A 14,896-nucleotide genomic window follows, 5' to 3' on the forward strand; every position below is an offset into this window, starting at 1 on the left:
TGGAGGTCCTTCATAAGCAATCATTATATAGGTGGATGAGCTTAACACTTCTTATAGGTTTTCCTGAGTTAAGGTCTTGCCTTTTGCTACTTAGGCAACTGCATGCCTGTGAATAAGGCAGTTAAGATTCAACCTAAACAGTATGTAGAAAGATTTCTTGAAATCATTTTTAGTATTAAGAATCACTTTGGAAACTTTAAAAAGAAAATCAAATGCTATGATAATCATGAAAATTTTAGACACAATTTAATATTTTATTAACTAAACCTCACTACATCAACTGTTTCTAGTCCCCTATGATAAACTAATTGCTCAAGAATAAATTATTGTGTAAATATAAATTTTAGTATGAAAATCTATTTAAGTTGAAATCTAAGGTAACTCAGGCTATATAAAGGTATAATGACTTTCCTGTCGCATAAATATTCCCAGTATTCTTACTCTCTCTTTAAACTTTGACATTATTTGTCATTTGCCTTTACAAATATTTCAGAACATTTTCACCTGAACACTTCAGCAGTGTGGTACCTTTCACAATTCAGCCAACCCACTTAAGAACAAGATCAATCTAGCCAAAATTGAAATACTGCTCACATATTTTCTCCTCCAGGATTTTGAATTGAGTGATTTATTTTATATTTCTTGACATCCCAAGAGAAAAAAAGAAAGTAGCAAGCTCAGAAATGTAGATGCAAACTACATTCAAACAATTCATTTTACTTAGGAGGATGGACTGTAGAAATTACTCCATTTCCATTGTATCTTGCTCAGTATTACTTAAATATAAAATATAAACAGTCTTTAACATAGAAAGTTGACAACTTTAGGGAAAATCAATCAACATGTTAAATTCCACAATGCATTTCATTGTCTATCATTAACTACAAACATCTCATGTGAAGTTTTATAGTTTACTTATGTAGCCTTAACGTTTGAATAATGATCTAAGTAAATGTATATAAGAGGCATATCTGATAACTAGATGTTCATTATTATTATAAAGTATAATTAAAAAATCACTATGTAAGATACGTATGCCAATAGAAATTTTTAAAAATATGAACTTGATATTAATCAGTAGCAGTATCACATCAAAAGATAATTCATTAAATTATTTGTGATGAGCAAAAGACTTTCTTAATCTTAGAAATTGTCTAACCTGGGACTGATCAACATAAATTCTCTTTTATGAAGCTTTCCAGTCTTCTTTTAAACTTAGAAAAATCAGAGACCTTTTAAAGTAATCTAACTAAAAATTATTTCATAAGCCAAAAAGATACTATTTTAAAATAGTGAAAAGCATAAAGAGTATATCTCATAGATATACTAGCAAAGATATTTAAACCAGAATTTGCTGTTATCTCCTCGATCTCTTTTTGCCTTAAAGTATGGGGGGAAAATAGAATATAAGTCAAAACATCAAATGGTAAAAACTTTTAAATTAAGATTAATTCTGAATATGATCTCTTAGCTTCATTATATTGTGATTTACAATCAACATAGAGATAACAGTTGACATTCCGTAAATTCTCACTGACTGATGGAGTAGCTAACCCCTCATTATTTCTATTTGACCTTTCGTGCCTTTGTGAAAAGATTCTTCATGTGAAGATAATCATTTTCTACTTATCTATTCTTTTCTGTTTCAGGTAATTTGTATTAGACATGCACGAAAATATTTTATTATACAGATATAAATACTTTCACTTTTATAACAGCATCACATTCTACAAATTATGAGACATAAAAGGAAACTTAAAAACATTCTGCCACATACAATAGGTACGAATTCACAAAAGAGATACTTAGGTAAAGATTTCTAAAAATTTAGGAGGCAATCTTCTTCACTTTCTTCATGCTACCAGAAGTTGACCAGTGAGTGCAGAATTTCTCTCTCTGATTAAGGAAGCAATAATAGTGGCTGCTTGCTTTAAACTTTCTTGTAGTTTCTGTTTATCCTGAAAAGATAAAAACAGTATTTTAGAAAGAAGAGATGTTTTAAACAAAATTTAATAAGGAACATTTATCTTTTAAAATTGATTTATTTAAATTTTCCTCCCAGATTTGTATAGCAATATATCTGACACAAAACACTGTGTAAGTTCATCATCTACAAAGTGATACTTACTACAATATGGTTGGTTATCACATCCATCAGCTCATATAGTTAGTTTAACAGTGGGTATGAGAGAAATAAGAATATTTAAGATCTACTCTCTTATTAACTTTAAACTATACAATATAGTATTCATTAACTATGTATTCACCACACTGGACATTAAGTTCCCAGAATTACTTCATTTTATATCTGAAAGTTTGTCCCGTTGGCCAACATCTCTCCATTTCCTCTACCCTTTCACCACTGGCAACTAACAATCGCAGACTCTCTCTGAGTTCAAAGAGCCACTTTTTAAAATTTGTTGTAGGATTTATTTATTTATGCATACAGAACTGGGGTACAGGTTAGAGGTGCAGGGGGTGGTGAGAGGATTCACCAGACAGAGTGGGGAGCAGAACACGCAGATAGAAGAAATACACTGCTAAGAGAAGTAGCAGGTGAGACAGGAGAGGTCTGCGGTGCCATGTGGATCACCTCCCTGGCCAGAGATCAAACTGGTGCTACAGTGGCTGCAGCTAGATTTGCAGTGCTGCTCTTTAATTCATTGCACCACCAGGAAGGACTCCAAAAAGCCATTTTTAAGATCTATTGTTCTTTTGATTCAGTTTTATATCAGCCTCAGGCCACAACTACTGGCATAGACGTGGTTCCTTAAATAAATAAGCGATATTTTGACAAAAACTTTTATTATAGTTAAAAAAGAAAATCTGAAGATACCAAGGAAACACTGACACTATTTCAAATGCTAACAGTATGAAGCAAGAGATTATTTTCCCTTAATCCAGTATCTGACAAACTTTGGCTCTTCAGTGAAGTGTGAATATTTCATCGATGATGCAAGCCTTTCCTTTATCTTGTTTCTGACTGTGTTCCAACAGCAGGCATTATAATGAACTGTGAGAACTGCTCTGAACAACCTGCTTGTTGTTTGTGAAGGATCAGGCAATCTGTAAAATAAGTTGTCTCACAACTTATGGTTTGCCTTTGAAATCATACTGTCTATGAAACTATTTATTCTGCTGATGTAGGTTTCTTGAAAGAATGAGGGGATGATAATAATGAGAAAGGCAAAGTAAAAAACAGCGATAATTTCTTTCAAGATCTCTATGTCATTCTTTCAAGATCTCTGTGTTATTTAAAAGGAGGGACCTGGTGACTAACTTGTAAACTTTGACATAATTCTGAATGCCTTATCCCAATGTTCAATATATCACTAGGGTCTATTGATTCTACTTCCTTTATTTCTTAAATTCATATATGGATATTTCACTCAAAGTGTCACTACTAGCAAAGTCCTGGATTATTGGAACAATCTCAAATGGTTACCTCTTCTACCCTACTTTCCACAGAATAACCAAAGTGCTTATTTTAAAATTGACGTCAGATCATTTCACTATCCTACATAAAATATCTTGAAGATTATCTTTAAACTTCAGGATCATGGCCCTCCCTGATTGCACAGCAGGTTAAAGCACTGCACTGAGAAGCTAAAGCCACTTCCCCAGGAGTTCGATCTCCGCCCGCCCCGGAGGTGACCACATGGCGTCCGCCCCGGAGGTGACCACATGGCGTGGCAGAGCTCAGATGACCCGCCCGCTGCTCTCCTCAGCAGTATACTTCATCGATCTGCCTGTTCTGCTCCCCACTTTGCCTCTGGTGAAGCCTCTCACCCTCTGAGCCTCTGGCCTGTACCCCAGTTCTGTATGTACAAATAAAATAAATCTTTAAAAAAAACAAAAAACTTCAGGATCAAATTTTAGCACTCATCTGGTAATGAAAAGTTCTTTCTCTCTCTCTTTTTTAATCCCTCCAGCCTCTATATTCCCTTAAAATCACTCAATTCACTACACACAACTGCTTAAGATTGACCAAGTAAGCTATTTTCTTCTAAATTTTCATCCTATTCTATTAGCAAATCATTTTACTAGTTATACAAATATTAGTGATTCTTGAAGTCTGCCCTGACTCCAACCCAGTTGATTATGTGGATCTATATGTTGCACAGTTATGAATTTCTTCAGTAGGCTGATTCCTGATAGTCTCTTTAGTTGACCATCTATTCTACCAGATGATCCATTTCTTGATACAAAGAATTTTTCATGTTATTTTTCAATATGGGATACTTTGTTTAATGATAAACACATGAGAATGTGCCATAAATTCTAACAATATCAAAGCAAATAAAGCCTTGATTATGATAGAAATGTCATCATCTTTTCAGTTTAATATGTGGCTACTTTATTTACTCCTACTTCCGCATTTAGCAAAAAGCCTGGCAACAATACAAAGGAAATGACTGAAGTTATACCATTACCACCACGCCACCACTAGCCCTGGAGTCCTCATCTGTAAGAAGAATGACGAGAGACCACCACTGCTTAAGCTACCCTTTCTCATTAATTTCTCTGACCATGTTCTAAGGGCTGGAACTGGGGAAGTTCTACAGGGAACTGCATAAAGACTACACCAGAATGGTATTTCAATATTGGTTTTTGAATACTGTCCTGGTTTCCAGAAAATCAAAAGCCATAAATCACATGTAAACAAATCATTCTAAAGCCAAATATGCTCAGAAATATTGAAGTAGATATCACTGATGAAACATCATTCATAATCATAGAAATAAGTATACTAAAACGGAGCAAAATACAAAGCAACTACAGATTTTTTTAAAGATTTATTTATTTATGCATACAGAACTGGGGTACAGGCCAAGGTGCAGGGGCAGTGAGAGAATTCACCAGAGACAGAGTGGGGAGCAGAACAGGCTGACTGACGAAGTATACTGCTGAGGGGAGCAGCAGGCAGGCCAGGAGAGGTCTGCCATACCATGTGGATCACCTCCATAGCTGGGGATTGAACTCATGCTGAAGTGGCTTTAACTTCTTAGTGCTGTACTTTAACCCACTGAGCCACCAGGGATTGCCCATACACATCTGTCACTTTTAAGGATTGATTAATTACAACTTTTCAGGGCCTATAATACGCATCTACCCCCAAGTCTCATTTATTAAATTGACATGCAACACTGATGATGATATTTAAATAGCTGTTCTTCAAAAATAAACAGTGCATAACTATCTGCACAGCCACCTTAAAACCAGTTTATATCTGTTGTAATAAAAGCAGTAACAATAAATGAAATAAAATCTGTTTTAGTTCCAAGGTTCAGAAAATTTATTTCAATATCTTAGAGAACAAATCTTTGAAGCTCATTGTGGTAGTGTGGTAGTCCTTTATATACATATATATATACATATATACATATACATATATATATACACACATATATATACATATATGTATTTAATGTAGTCTTAGATAATGTATTTAAGAATTCATTTCTGAAAAATTTTATAAGCATCATTTGAAAGCTCCAATTTGGTAAGAAGAAACTATGTTATTCCACTCAATATTTGCTTTTCCTCTTTGCCTAGTGAGGTCAAGAATTATTTACCCTTTAAAACTGATTAAACAAGATGGGGAGATACACATACATCAATAAAAATCTTGTATGTACAAAAACCAGATAGTCACACAATTTATGGATTCAAATACATCTTACAATTCCTTTTTTGCTGCCAGCAGATGTACAAAACACAGTAATTTTAATCCTTGAGGAAAGTAGGAAGAGGAGCATTATAGGCATTTTATCATCATTCACAATATTCAGATATTATGTATTCCAAATATAGTTGGAATATTACAGTTAATAGTAATAGCTTGGAATAAATAGCTAATGTTAAGACTAAGTAAGCAAGGTCCATATGAACAGGAAAAAATCATCCTTGAAAAACTTGATGAAAAGGACATTTATTTTGGTCATTTTTCTCCCAATAATTTATAACTCCAGTCTTATCTTGGAAAAAAAAAACTGTACAAATTCCAGTAGAGGATATCCTACAGTATATCTGATCAGTAGTTCTTAAGCTCATAAAAATAAGGAAAATCTAAGAAACTGTCACAAACAAATAGAACCTATGATGACAATACAGCTAAAACCAATGAAGTGATCTGGAATAAAAAAAAAAAAACGGATCTGGGTGCAGATCATATGAAAACTCAGTATTATTATCTCAATTTTTCTGAAAATCTAAAGCTAAGTGCATTTCTTTTAAGTAAACATGTTAAATTAAGAATATTTTCCTTTATTTTAAAACTGCTTGTGTGCCTGACCTACAAAAGCTGAGTTACAAACATAATTTGTGCACACTACAACCACCTATTTTTTTTTCTTAAATCAAATGTGACACTCCTTTAATAAATTATACATTTGATAAAGGTACAGGCCCTCGATCATTGCTAATATCCCAACAATGGCTTTAATAGTTTTCAACTGATCTTTGAACAAACTAAGTTTTACAGTTCTCCACTTTAATATCTAATTGTGGAGTAACAATATTAGCTATCCTACAGAGTTTTCTGTTGGTACTAAATTAGAAAAGACATGTAAATTGCTAAAATACTGTAAATATTTTATAGTAGTTACTACAATACTATTTTTATGATATGTATTGGTTTCAGACATGAAAATGTAGCTTATATCACTTGCTCAACATATATAACCATAAAATCCAGAAAACTACATTAAAATATTATTTTCAGGTCTTGGATAGCAATAAACACAGAATTTTGGTATTGAAAGAGCATCCCACTAGCTAGCATTCACCCACTCTCTTGCAGAGAATTTTTCCAAATCATAGATAAACAGAATTTAAGAAAATGATTAGTTTCTCTGCACAAAAATGACATTATAATTTAGAGTTGTCAAAGTGACTTGGATTTATGCAAAATCTCTCACAGGAGTAGCTGAAGAGAAGGCTTAAAAATCTTCTATAAATGTCCCTTGAGTTCTTGATAACCTGTGTGCACAAGAAGTAATTCAATGGTAGCAGGTGGTGAAAGAGTGAAGACACAGGGTTTGTGCCTCCATAATACAGCACAGTAGAACAAAACCAAAGGCCCTGCAAGAAAAACAGATGCCACAGCACATACTAAAAGCAACAGTCCAGAGATAGGCCCAGGAAAAACTTTTAAGTGACCAGGATTTATGGCAATTCTAGGGCAGGACAACTCACAAGGAGTGGCTGTTAGGCAAAAGAGCCAAAGTCACTGACTCAGTGCACAGGTCAACATCAAGGACTCTGGAAATATACATGGGACTGAGAAGGGGGTATGCAGAAGTGGTATCCAGGAGACAGCAGACATTGTGGATAGATGCAGGGGCTGGAGTGCAGTTAACAATTATTGGCTTGAGCATTAGGCCTGAATCATCAGAAGAAAATAGTAGTGATCGCTCACATCTCCAGAGATGACATGACTACTCGAAGATAAGATTGGGGTGTTCAAGAACACCTGTAACACCCACCCTACATCACAGGGCTAAAACATAAAGACAAAAAACAAATTAACATGTGTGACCAAAATTTAAACACCTATTCATAACAGAACATAAAGATTCTCTGCTGGGGAAGAAAAGAGAGCAAAGTTGTGGCATGTGAACTCAATATAACTACAATCCATGCTCAGTACCGCATCTAGTGCTCATAAATAGCCCAGACTAGGACACAAGTGAGACTGGAATTGTAAGACATTAAAATTATGGAGTTTGCATAGAAGAATGGATCACAATGGTCCCCAATACAGAATTCTTGCATCCACAACACAGTAAGAAGCTTAAATCCCTGACACTAATTGTTGCCCTAATACCCTAGTTTTCTTTTCTAGCTATGATCCCTCACTAATATCAGGTTTGCGGTTACATCAATAGGTGTAAAGGCAACAGTTTGAAAATCCATTGCTACTATACCCCATAAAATCTAAAAATAGATTTTATTAAAAAAGCACAGTACAAATGCTGGGGGGAAAAAAAATTACAACAACAACCCTGGGCATATGTCCAAACTGTATGAAATCATATACACAAAAAACGGAATGTTCCACAATGTTCACAGCAGCATTATTTATATTAACTAGGACCTGAAGCTACCTAAATGTTAATCAACAATTAGGTCAAGAAGATGTGATATATCCACACTGGTAAATCTACATTCGTCTATAAGAAAAGATGAAATGCAGCCACTTACAACAAAATAGAGTGAGTTGGAGGCTATTATGTTTAGTAAGGCACAATAAAATGATGAAAACATTTACTGGACTTTCCCATAGCAGATGATTTGAAAATATAAAATATTAAAAAAAAAGTGGACTTCAAAAAAAGCTCAGTGTTAATAGGGAATTTGCAATTTTTAAGAGGGAAGTTTCAACTTTTAAGCATATACAAGCGGTCAGTTTTCTACACAGTATCCATGTCTTCAAAATTCCTTGTTAACTGCCTCTTCTCAATTTTCTTAGAACTATTCCCATTCCAATAGAACATTATAAAGGTATATTTAAAAACATCAAATCCTATTATTGTGCTGCAAAGATATCTGCACTTGAAAGAGCTATAAATAAACTTACAGTAATTTAGAATCAAATTTATGTGAATTTTTGTAGACTAATGTCTCAAAGAATAACAGGAAGAGTTATGATGTCATAGCAACAAGAAAGGAAATATTTAAGGGACAGTCACTCTCCACACATGTCATTCCTAAAGAACAAAATGTACTCTTAAGGAAAGCTTTAAAAGATAAAATATATGTGTGCATGATGATTTAGATTTCAGATATTTCAAGAGATTACACAGCCCCTCTTAAAGGGTAACCATTATATTGCCTCAGCAAACTCCATACCTACTACTGCCCAATTCAATTTCCATGAATAACAAATCTGCCTGAAATTGTCTGCTGTTGTTTTGATGTCAACTCTTCTGCTGTCCATTCTTGTCTTAGTAAATTCATGCATAAATTATCTAAATTACACAAAATTTCAAATACTCAAAACAATATATATATATATGCATAACATCTATATATATATATATCCACATCCACCCTTATTCATCCATCCATATGCAATATATAAAAATCTAAATACTAGACTTTAGAAAAAAAACCTTTTAATAGTTATGGTGCATTTATAAGATAATTACTATCACATCAAACTAATCTGAGGTTAATTGTTTTTTTAATGGACATTTTGCTTACATGGAAGAAAACAAAAAAATCTAATGGTAACACACTGTCCCCTAGTGGAGGTAATAACAAATGTTCAGTGGTTGTAAATTTACAAACTGCAGGAAAAAGTGGCCACCTATTAATAATGATTTGAAATGCCACAAATGAAAATCACTTCTCTCTTGCTTCTTTATCAGTTTCTAAAAACTGATAATAAAATACTACTTAAATAATACATGTGCTTATTTGCTGATATAATCAGCACATGAAGTTTTCATCTCCTTTACTTTGTGTGCCTTTAACAAGGCTTGTATGTACTGTAGGTGTTCAATCAGTATTTGTGGAAGGAGGTAATTAAGAAAAAAGTCATAAAGCTGCAGTTCATCACTGTTAGACTTCTGAATAGGAATAAATAAACATAAAAAAAACACATTTTTCCTATATTTCCAGGGGTAAAACATGAGCATCCAAAAGCACCAGACATCTGGCCCAGGAACAAGCAAGTTCATTATTGTGCCAATTATTTCTAGATCTGGGCCTTGTCACACTGGAATACTGTATTTTCCTAAAACATAATCTGTAATAGCAATTTCTCAACTGAATAAAGTTAAAAAAGCAGTCTCATACACAATGTCCTTTTTAATTAGTAAAAATGTTTCGATCTTACACAACTCATCCAACAGCTATCAATCTGTGCCAGCTTTCCATGGTTACGTCACTCCACATCGGTTAGTCACACCCTCACCACTCTTATAAACACACCATCCCGTACCTGTATTCCTCTGTGATATCCCAACTAGCTACCTCTCTGTCAACCTGGGACTGGTTGCTGCCCCACCTTACTAGAACAAGTATATTCACCGATGTTACTTCCAGCATAAAGTTCACCTCAGTATTCAAGGTATCTACAATCAACCTAAACCAACCTACCAACTACATTTATCACTCCTCTACTATACAGTAGCCACTTCTGAGTCTTTTCGGTATAATAACTGTTATTCTTTCTCCAGTATGATAGCTTCCTAATAAATATCTTTTTCAGTCAAATTTTATTCATTTACCACTCATTTCAATAATTATCTTTTTACTTTACTTTTCAAACAACTATCTTTGAAAATAAGGGAGACTTTTTTTTATATAAGATAATTTGTCTTACTACACATCAACAATTTTTATTATCATAGTATGTATCAAAAACACTCACTGATATTTTCATTAGTTTAGCATATCTATAGGTCATATTTTCTCAGTCACACTATACATGGTAATGTAATTGTTATATAGATAGATATAAATTTAGATTTAAATATCCGATTGCAAAATAGCAAAGTTAATGCAATGAAAGAACTCAAATGGATCAATTCAAGCATATCTTCTTGTTAGTAACATGACAGGAACAGGGATGGGGGAAGAGAAAATACTGTTAGAACAGTTTTGAGCAGTTAAAAAATAGATGCCTTGTTAGTGACCATTAGACTCTTACCTAATACTTAAATGGATGTTATTTAAAGGCTTAATATAAAAGTTTCACAGCAAATGTTTACCACTGCATTAAAAACTATTTCCCTATAATCAGTATGAAACTGTAAACTACAGAAAGAGTTGTATTCTAACTAAACTGGGTAACTAGTTTGGCAAAATTCTATCCCAGAATGAAGAGGAAAAAGTATTCTTTCTCATGGACTAAGTCATAAATGGTAAAAGCTTGACTATGAGCCCCTTTTCAGGAAGGTGGTAGGAAAAGAAATTATCAATATGTGAAAACAACTGTCTAAGGAAATAAGCTTTTTGGCATTAACCCAATTAAATACATCTCCTTGCATGACACTACTGAGTAAAAGACAGCATATTAAATATTCTTTGATTTTCAGTACTGGAGATACACAGGAAGATAATTCAACTATCGAGGTGGACAGAAAGTAGGAATATTATGTCAAAAAAAATCATGTAGACATTAAATAAGTATATTGTAAATTAAAAGTCTTGGAGAGGTAACATACAATGTGCTTTCATCCACTAATTTAGATTAACAAAAGATAGATTGAAAATGTCTACAAATTAGAAAAGAGTGACAACAATGAAATAAGTCAAAGAACTAGTAACTTTTAAATATGAAAAACATTGCTGAATTTAAATATTTAGATATTTCTCAAAGGAGATCTCCTGCAAAAGATTAGACAGAGTTGGAAAGAGAATTATTGAAAATGAAGACAAAGTTCAAGAAATTACTCAGGATTCATATCAGAAAATACAATGAATGAAAAAATATTTTAAAAGTTCAAGAAATTTTGCAGATGTGATAAGAATGTATAAAATATATTTAATTAAAATTTCAAAAGGGAGAGAGATACATAATAAGGTATTACAATAAAGATGTTAATGCTGAAATATTTTAAGGCATGAACTACATCTATTTACTCAAGGAGTCATTCAAGAATTTCAAGATGTAAAGAAGAAAATCAGTAATTAACCAAGTTGTGAGGAAAATGTGGAACAATGATGTAAAAAAGACTATTTTTATTTGTTTGTTTTTAGATTTATTTATTTATTCATATAGAGTGGAAGTACAGGCCAGAGATGCAGAGGGTGAGAGGATTCACCAGAGACAGAGCAGGGAGCAGAGCAGGCAGATCGATGAAGTACACTGCTGAGGAGAGCAGGGGGCGGGTCAGGAGAGGTCTGCCTCACAATGTGGATCTCCTCCAGGGTAGGCCGTGACTGAACTCATGCGGAAGTAGCTTAAGCTTCTTAGTGCTGTGCTTTAACCTGCTGCGCCACCAGAGAGGGCCCAAAAAAGACTATTTTAAAAACAGACTAAGAGATGACAGATACTGGTGTTTCCCACAGCAACAATGGTGGGAAGAACACAATGAAATATGTATAAAGTACTAAAAAGCTATCCCTTCCCAAAAAGCTATCAATCTAGATACTTACACCCTCAAATACATTTAGCAAGACTGAGATAGACTATGGACTACCTAAAATAAGCCAAAACAGTTTACTCCTGAAGAATGTACCTCTGGATTGAAGGAAATAATTTCACAAGGAAAGTCTAATGGAACAGATTGGTGTAGAAAGTAACACAGTAGCTTGCAGTAAGTACAACAATAGTTTAAAAATAACTATTTCTAGAAAAGTATTAAAAGTTGTATCTCAGTAAAAAGTATATTTAAAGGAATAAAATTAAAATAGAGGCTAAGAAAAGTAGCATAACAGCTGAAAATAAAAAGATTTATAAAATTGAGATCAATAAAATCTAACTATATCTTCCATTAAAATGCATTAAAATTTTCAAGGTACTGACTACATTATCTACAAATCAGATGTGAAACTTACATCAGTAATGAGAAAATGGAGTAGGAACCATTTGGGTTTTCAAATGGTTAAAACAGCTTTTGGTATTTTCTCCCCCAAATCCCCCCCCCCCAAATACTAAACAAGGTCAAAGCTATATAAATACATTTATTTTTCATTCTAAGTTGATGACAGTGAATTTGCAAACTTCAAAATAACAGTAAACTAAAGAAAAAACAAAAAGAGAAAACCACAAAATTTAAATTAGCAATTTTTCATGCTTCTCTGCACTGACACAGCCTTTACACCCATTTAGTGCAGGTTGGAGAGAAATAACTGGGAAGTAACGATGGATGTAAAACTGATCTAAAACCACCACCAAAAAGAGTGAGCCTGCATTATTGTAAAAATACTGGAAAGTAGTTAGGTATAACCAACATGATCGCAGGGAAGAGACTTAAAACTAGGCTTCATTTTAAGTGACAGTTTTCTAGAAGAGAAAAACACAAACAGAAAGAGATAATTAATCCTTGGCAAAAGACTGTTTAGAAAAAAAAAAAAGCAAAAATTAAATAGCAATGTAAAGGTCCTGAAATACAAAAGTCCTAAAAAGATGGAGGACACAAAATTCCTTGTTCTACCACTTAATAAGAAAAAAAGTAGCTAAAAGAAGATGGATTTTTGCTATATTAACAGGAGAGGGCAGCATTGAATTAGGTATCCTATAAAATAACCAAATCCACAATAAATGAACAAGAGAGAACTCATTAAATCTACACTTAATAAACAAACAAAAATGATTTAACTACCTCAATCAACTACTTTCCCACCCAAACAAGCAGGTTTTCATAGCTCTAACTCCCAAAACTATGTTTAGTTCATATAGTATAAAAATAAACAGAATCAACCAGAATTCGGGGGTAATCCAAAATGGATTAACAACATCAAATGAACTCAAATGTATTCAAATAAATAAACTGAAGAGGGTGACAAAAAATAATTAACCAAATTAATTTTGAAAATACTATTTCCTTCTATACTTTAAGACAAAGAGCTGTATGCAATTATTGTATTTCAATTAGTAAATCTGTCTTCCCAAAGGTGGAGGTTAGCAATTCTGAAATTATACTTCAGCATATTCCATGACAGTACAAAGAAGTAAACATATTGTTAGTAGTGAAAGCCAGAATCCTCACTGGTGAAGAAAGGCATTATTTATAAGGAAAGGAAGAGGCTAGAAAGACCCCATGATATTGGATTAGAATATATACTCATGGTTTCTTTTAAATCGATCATATACATGTACACAACCAGAGAGAGAAATAGGTATATAAAAATACATATAATCCCCTAGCTCTATCTACTCAAAGAGTTTATAGGCAATGACACTCCAGGAATACTGAGCACCACTAGTGTCCAGATCTTGGTTCCTAAAAACCTCTATCTATCTAAAATTAGGGTATTCATGGAGAACTGATTCCAAACAGAGAGGAATACCACAGGTGAGTACAAAACATCTTTACTACCAGAAGAAAGAAAGTGCTCAAAATCTTACAAGGATATTTTGAAATACAACAGAAGGCAACATGACAGATCTCATAAAGACCAAATCAGATACTATTACTCATCAGCATACACAAAATAAAATATCTGAATCCATTCAGAGAGGGAGAGAGGAAGAAGAGAGACATAAGTAGATGACAAAAAGATACACGGGTATAGAAAGCAATGTCCTTTCCTACTGTAAAATTAAAACTAATAAATGTGGAAGGAATGAAAGAAAAAACTCATCATATGTCAAGCATCACAAGATAACTGTTCTGGGCAAGAATCAATAATGCATCATATTAAGATACTACTATTATTGAGAATTTTTCAAGTCTGAACTTATTTCAAAAATCAACATGAAAAAGTAGTAATGAAAGAACACATGAAAACATTAAAAGTATCAACTCATCAAGAGAAAAATCAGAGGAAAGCAGACATAGACAAAGCAAACTCTAAGGTTAATTTTTTTTAAATATTCCAAATATTTTTCTAAATGTTAATGAGTAAATAAGCTTATGGGTCAAGGCAAAAAAAAAAAAAAAACTGCAAGGGAAATACTACATGACATACACCTCAGTAACATCTTTAAAGATACAGCACCCAACTCAGTGAAGTAAAGAATAAACAGCGGTTAAAGAGCTTCTGAACAGCAAAAAGAGATATCAGGAAAAACAAACAGACATCCCATTGACTGGGAAAAAAAATTCTCACAAAATACTAACTATAAAGGATTGATCACAAAGATATACAAAGAACTGATCAAACTTAACAAAAATAAACCCCATCAAAACAATGGATAGAAGAGCTATAAAGACATTTCTTCAAAGAGAAAATGTAGAGAGCCAACAAGCATATGATAAAATGTTCAACATCACCT

General features: G+C 33.2%; 1 protein-coding gene across 1 annotated transcript in view; it reads right to left on the reverse strand.

Moving 5' to 3' along the window:
* Positions 1 to 1,049: 1,049 nt before the first annotated feature.
* ISPD (isoprenoid synthase domain containing) overlaps positions 1,050 to 14,896 on the reverse strand; it is a 229,437-nt gene continuing 215,590 nt past the window's right edge. Inside the window, exon 10 of the mRNA XM_004677120.2 lies at positions 1,050 to 1,958. Coding sequence (XP_004677177.1) covers positions 1,854 to 1,958 — 105 coding nt within the window. The 3' untranslated portion in view covers positions 1,050 to 1,853. The remainder of the gene's footprint in view (positions 1,959 to 14,896) is intronic.

The sequence above is a fragment of the Condylura cristata genome, unplaced genomic scaffold, assembly GCF_000260355.1.
Source record: "Condylura cristata isolate star-nosed mole 26May11 unplaced genomic scaffold, ConCri1.0 scaffold00005, whole genome shotgun sequence".
Classification (NCBI taxonomy): domain Eukaryota; kingdom Metazoa; phylum Chordata; class Mammalia; order Eulipotyphla; family Talpidae; genus Condylura; species Condylura cristata.